Genomic DNA, 6,000 nt, shown 5'->3' with positions numbered 1-6,000 from the left:
GTGCCTGTGTGTATGTGTGTGTGCGTAAATGCGTGTGTTTACGAGCGCATGAGTGCCCCGTTTCCACGTGTATCTGCGTGCAAGTGTGCATGTGCTTACACGCGTGTTCGTGTGTATCTGCATGCATGTCTCAGTGTATGTGCGCGCTCGCCCGCCCGCAGTCTCTGTGGTGAGGGCATTCTGCGGCGGAGTAGGGCTGTCAGGGCCCCTCTCCCACTCCTCTGCAGTCCCTTCCCGCTCACAGTGAACCGGAGCGCTGCCTGGGTTGCAGCCTAGACGCTTCCTGCAAAGTGTTGGCTCGGGACCGTAGAGGCGCAGGTAAAGGCCGAGCCCCGAAACGTGGCTCGGGGACAGTCACGTTCCCGCGCCTTCCCAGGACAACAGCCCAGGGGTGACCTCGAGAGGCGGGTGGGGCTAGGCCCACGGCGAGCCAGTCCGGGATCCCCGGCCTGTCCCTTTAACCCCGCCGCCGGGCGGGAGCACGTGAGCGGGGCTCCGGGTGGCACCCGGGCGCCGCCGCCGCCGAGGCAGTTGTATTTCGAACGCTGCCTCTGGCTAGCAGCCAGGCGCCTTGGCTCGGCGGTCCGCCTGGCCTCCCTCCTCCTCATACTTTTCTTCCTGCGCAACCCCCTCCCCTTTATCCGCCCACGATTAGAGGTGGGCACTCCCCCCCTTCCACCACCCCCTCCCCAAGCGCAAGCGCGCGCACGCACACACAGCACACACACTCACACTCACACACACTCACACACACTCATCCCACTTGAATCTTGGGGCAGGAATTCAGAAAACTTCCAGCCCGGGCAGCGCGCGCTTGGTGCAAGACTCAGGAGCGAGCAGCCCGTCCCCCTCCGACTCTCCGGTGCCGCCGCCGCCTGCTCCCGCCACCCGAGGAGGCGCGGTGCCACCCACTGCTCTGTCCTCTGCTTGTGCTCCGTGCCCGACCCTATCCCGGCGGAATCTCCCCATCCTCCTTTGCTTTCCGACTGCCCAAGGCACTTTCAATCTCAATCTCTTTCTCTCTCTCTCTCTCTCTCTCACTTTCTCTCTCTCTCTCTCTCTCTCTCTCTCGAGCGGGGTGGGGGGAAGAGGAGGAGGAATTCTTTCCCCGCCTAACATTTCAAGGGACACAATTCACTCCAAGTCTCTTCCCTTTCCAAGCCGCTTCCGAAGTGCTCCCGGTGCCCGCAACTCCTGATCCCAACCCGCGAGAGGCCTCTGCGACCTCAAAACCTCTCTTCCTTCTCCTTCGCTTCCCTCCTCCTCTCGCTACCTCCACCTCCACCGCCACCTCCACCTCCGGCACCCACCCACCGCCGCCGCCGCCGCCGCCGCCGCCGCCGCCGCCGCCGCAGCCACCGGCAGCGCCTCCTCCTCTCCTTCTCCTCCTCCCCTCTTCTCTTTTTGGCAGCCGCTGGACGTCCGGTGTTGATGGTGGCAGCGGCGGCAGCCTAAGCAACAGCAGCCCTTGCAGCCCGCCAGCTAGCGCTCGCCCCGCCGGCGTCCCCAGCTCTATCACCTCATCTCCCGAAAGGTGCTGGGCAGCTCCGGGGCAGTCGAGGCGAAGCGGCTGCAGCGGCGGTAGCGGCGGCGGGAGGCAGGATGAGCGCACGCGGTGAGGGCGCGGGGCAGCCGTCCACTTCAGCCCAGGGACAACCTGCCGCCCCGGCGCCTCAGAAGAGAGGACGCGGCCGCCCCAGGAAGCAGCAGCAAGTCAGTACGCTGGCGCGGTGGGGGCACCAGCCCACCCCGTCCCCACTGCAGGGGCCCAGACACGCGCGGGGCGGCCGGAGCGCGGGAGCCCAGTCGCCGCGGCCGTCGCACGCTGCCCGCCCGCCGGCTGGGGGAAGCGGCGCAGACCCCACGAGTGTGCCGAGCGGCCCCGGGGCGCCAGCAACCCTCTGGGCGGGGAGGTGGGGAGCTGCGGCGGGCGGCCCGGGGAAGGCTGGAGGTGGGGTCGGGCGAAGCGCGTCCTCGGACTTTCGCTATTGTGCACCGCCCCGAGTGGCGCGGTGTCGCCGGGTGACTGGAAGCGACCGGGATCCGACAAACCCGGGCTCGCAGGCGCTCTCCGAGCTGCTTTTGCAACTGCCCGGGAGGAAGGAGGTGCCGGGGACCCGGGCGCTCCGGCCGATCTGGGCTGAAGGGGTTAGAGTCCTGGGGGCCGGAGGCTCTTTCTCCCGCCTCCCGGGGCTGCTCGCGGGTCGGGGGCTGGCGCGCCGCAGCCGCCCCCTTGGCGCCCTCCTCCAAGCTCTCGGTGGCCCAAGACTCGCGCCCTCCCGACAAAGAACGCATGGAGAGCCGGCTGCCTGGTCCTCTTCGGGCTCTTTAAATGTGCGGCGGCCGCCGGAGGGAGCCCGGGGCAGGGGCTACGGGGATCCTGGCTCCCCGCGGGACGGGGTTAACTCGCCCAGCCAAGGGCGCGTTGAAAGGAGTGTCCGAGAGAGTGCAGGGTAGCCAGGGTCGCTTCCTCGTCAGGCGCCCGGTCCCCCTTTTGCCCCTGGATCCCGCGCCTCAGAGCTGCAGCCATTAAATGCTCTTCTCCAAGGCCAGTGGCCGGGGGTTGAGTAGGGGAAGATCGAGGGGCGCCCGGGACCCAGCGGAGTGGAGGGTTTTGTCTGCGGATGCAACCAATTAAGCGTGCAGCCGGCGCTTGCAGAGCTGCGCTCAGCGCGCAGGGCTGGGGGTTTTGTTCGCTGTAATTTCCAAGCCGCGGCGGGCAGGGTCGGAGCGGGATAAGTCTATTGAGAACATTTAAACTCCACTTTCTCGGGCTTTAAAACTTGCTCGCTCCTTAGTCTTAAATCGCTTCCTTCATGGCAAACACGCCGATTAGAAAATAATCCTAGAGTCCCAAAGTTGCCTGAGAGCAAGGTGGGGAAATTGAACAATGTTTGCTTGCCAGAGAATTTTAGAAAAATTGAGAGTTTACCTTTTCAAAATCATCAAAGGAAACAAGCCTATCTAGAGGCCCCTGAGTTTTCCCGCTCTGCCCAAGCGACACTTTACATCGCAATTGAATCCTGTTTTACACCTCCCAGGAAGTCTCTGCCCTCCCCCACTTGTTTCCCACCCGCCACCCAGCTCCAACTGACTAATTGCACCCCCCTCCAAAAAAAAAAAAAAAATCCAAAAGAAATTACAACGGGGTCTGGAGGTGATTGGATACTTTACCTTTGAGTTAAGGCAGAGTTCACAAAGAAAGAAAAATGTGTCTCCGATGTGTTTGCTCTCGATGTGCCCACTGGCGCTAGTGGTCCCACAGAAGCTTGCAGGGAACCTTCCCCGAATTCTCTAAACGGGATGCGAATTTTCATTGAGGACGTTCATGGGTTTTAAGTTAATTAGTCTCACTTAATCACCGAATCTGAATGAAATGTGAATAGATGATTCACTGGATAAATATTTGGGATCTGGAATATTAATCATCGCATTCTCTTAACCACTTGAGTATTTACTACTTGGCATAGGAGCCATTTAAAGTTTTGCTAAACCTAGTGATTGCTTCCATTTCTCATTCCCAGACACTCCATTCCTCCTCGCTTTTACCCCCTTTTAGTTTTCTCCACTCCATCCCCATAAGAGTTTTCTTAAAAGAAAGTTTTGAAGAAAATATGTTTATTTTTATCAAAAGATATTTAAATGTAGACTGGAGACCATGCCTGCATCTCCAAAAGGAAGTGGAGAATTGAAGCAATTAACTAGATAATTCAAGCAAAACCTCCCACAATAGATTTACTATAATTATTTGGAAATTTTAGGGGGAATGGAGTTATTTTGAACTGAAGAACTTGAATAATTCCTCCAGTATTTCACTCAGAATGTGTCAGTTGAATCATAATCCACCTAGAAGGCAGGTATACAAAGATTATTAAAAGCCACCTTTTCAATATGGAAGGTTGTTGAAATATCTATGATGTTAGCTTCATATTTCTATTGTTTGAAATGCTAGTATAATGGACAGTGGTGTTCGTTTAAAATGCTTATTATTCCTATGAGTCGCCAAATGCATAGCCCTGTAAACTTTACATCTTAAAAGTATATGACTTTCTTTCTAGAACATGCCTCTTCAGTCTTTGTTACCATTTTAGGTTTGAAGTAGAATCTAGTTTTCATATACAAAATAGGGTTTCCTCTTTGAACCCTTGGATTAAAAGTATAGTTATTTCCCCTTTCTGTAAACTCTGTACCATCATCATCCATTTATGCTTGAACTGAAAGTGTTCCAACAGCTCTTTTGAGCAGCACATGCAGAAAATATAGCTAAAGAGTCAGGGTCAATTTCTTTCAGACATTCTTGCCACAACAGCATTTTTTTTTTCCCCTCACAATTAGGAGCCAACCGGTGAGCCCTCTCCTAAGAGACCCAGGGGAAGACCTAAAGGCAGCAAAAACAAGAGTCCCTCTAAAGCAGCTCAAAAGGTGAGATTTCTCGAGTCAAGCTCTCCTAACTTCATCAATGACTACAGGAGCCTCCCTGTAATTTTCCTATTCTAACTCCGCACCTAGGAATTTGTCCCAACTGGGTAACACAGACTCAATTCTTACATTTAACATTAATTAGATGTGAGTTAACCTTTTTTCTAAGCAGATGCTCAGCATAAAAAGTTTATGAAGATACTTAACAGTGTTGTTTTTAAACAGCCACCAAATAATTTGAACCTTAAAACGGGTAGAAGTGAGGAAGGAAGGCAGGGGGGAGGGGAAGGTGGAAAATGACACAACTAATATTTGCACTAGTTGTAAGTAGTTAAAAACAAATCAAAACTATAGATTTTGCCTGGTGGTAAAGTTTTTGCAATTTCTTCTGAAAAATGATAGAGATTGATTTACTTTGTGCTTATTACATGGCTACTGCAAACCAAATCCCCCTATTAAAGTACTTTGCCAAATAGATGATAATTAGAAGTCAATCTAGTTGTGGGATAGTGGAAAAATTTCATGAATTTTACAGCTTTAATTGTGATAATAAAGTATACTGCTTGTTTTACAATAAACCTGCAGTATAGTATATCATAATCTCAAAAAGCCTTTTCATCAAGTGACATAGAAATGTCTGAATTGGACAATGAGACTTTTTAAAACAAATATTTGGCTCATTTAATATCTCTTTTTGGGCAAAATAGAACCCAGTTAAGTGTAACATTCAGTGTTTTTCTTAATAAATTTAAAGTTGCAGTTTAAGATAACTTCAGGTTGGCTATATTTAAGATTGCAAAGAGGAACTATGTCAGGGTTAATGCATGTATAGAGAAGTACCAGTCGCTTTTTTGACTTTATAAATAAATTGGAAAAAAAAGTTTCTGCATTTTATTTGTAGGTTTGTATAGTAATTGAGAACAAAGTTTCAAAAATCAGAACTAAATTTGGATATACCTTTTCAACAGGTTTAAATACATGTACAGTATTTGTTAGAAAGGGCTATATGCTCATCGTTTGGGGATTAATGTTTTGTGTGGTTTTCTTTGTGACTGTGGGTACTAACTGTAATATATGTGCTAGTTTTCAGTGTTGTAAACTGCCATAGCAACTAATGGTACATATAAAGTTATTTAGGAAGTAACTATGAGTTCTTGTCTGTTTTAACAGTTTTGAACAGAGTTGAGGAGCATATTTTTAATATATTTAAATTTAATTGCTTCTTAGAGTTTAGATTTGATTGTGTTTCTTATTTAATCAATAAACTTTAAAATAGCTCTAAGTAACCTTGTTATTTAAAAATGGCAATATGTACTCTGGTATTTTTAATATGAGTACTTTATATTTGTTTTATTTTACCTCATTTATAAATTAACTAAAAAGGACTGATTTTACCAAGGAGTTTTTCTATGTTGCGTAAGTGTGGAGTTTACCTAATTTACTTTTATTCTAAGGAGATGCACAAATAAATACTTGTTAGATAGCTAACACGCATTTAAGCTATGGTGTAGTTCTTCTGAAAAATGCAGCATGATAATATCTCCGAGGAAGAAATCTTTAAATTTCACCATAAATAAGTAA

At 49.9% G+C, this 6,000-nt stretch overlaps 1 protein-coding gene across 5 annotated transcripts in view; it reads left to right on the top strand.

Moving 5' to 3' along the window:
- Positions 1–539: 539 nt before the first annotated feature.
- LOC105473439 (high mobility group AT-hook 2) overlaps positions 540–6,000 on the top strand; it is a 137,803-nt gene continuing 132,342 nt past the window's right edge. For all 5 annotated transcript variants that reach the window (XM_024790199.2, XM_024790203.2, XM_071071496.1 and 2 more), the window contains exons 1-3: positions 540–657; positions 1,412–1,713; positions 4,336–4,422. In XM_024790199.2, coding sequence (XP_024645967.1) covers positions 1,603–1,713; positions 4,336–4,422 — 198 coding nt within the window. In that variant the 5' untranslated portion in view covers positions 540–657; positions 1,412–1,602. The remainder of the gene's footprint in view (positions 658–1,411; positions 1,714–4,335; positions 4,423–6,000) is intronic.

The sequence above is a fragment of the Macaca nemestrina genome, chromosome 10 (genome assembly GCF_043159975.1).
Source record: "Macaca nemestrina isolate mMacNem1 chromosome 10, mMacNem.hap1, whole genome shotgun sequence".
Taxonomy (NCBI): Eukaryota; Metazoa; Chordata; class Mammalia; order Primates; family Cercopithecidae; genus Macaca; species Macaca nemestrina.
Note: the sequence above shows the minus strand (reverse complement) of the source record. Positions and strands in the feature narration are given on the sequence as shown.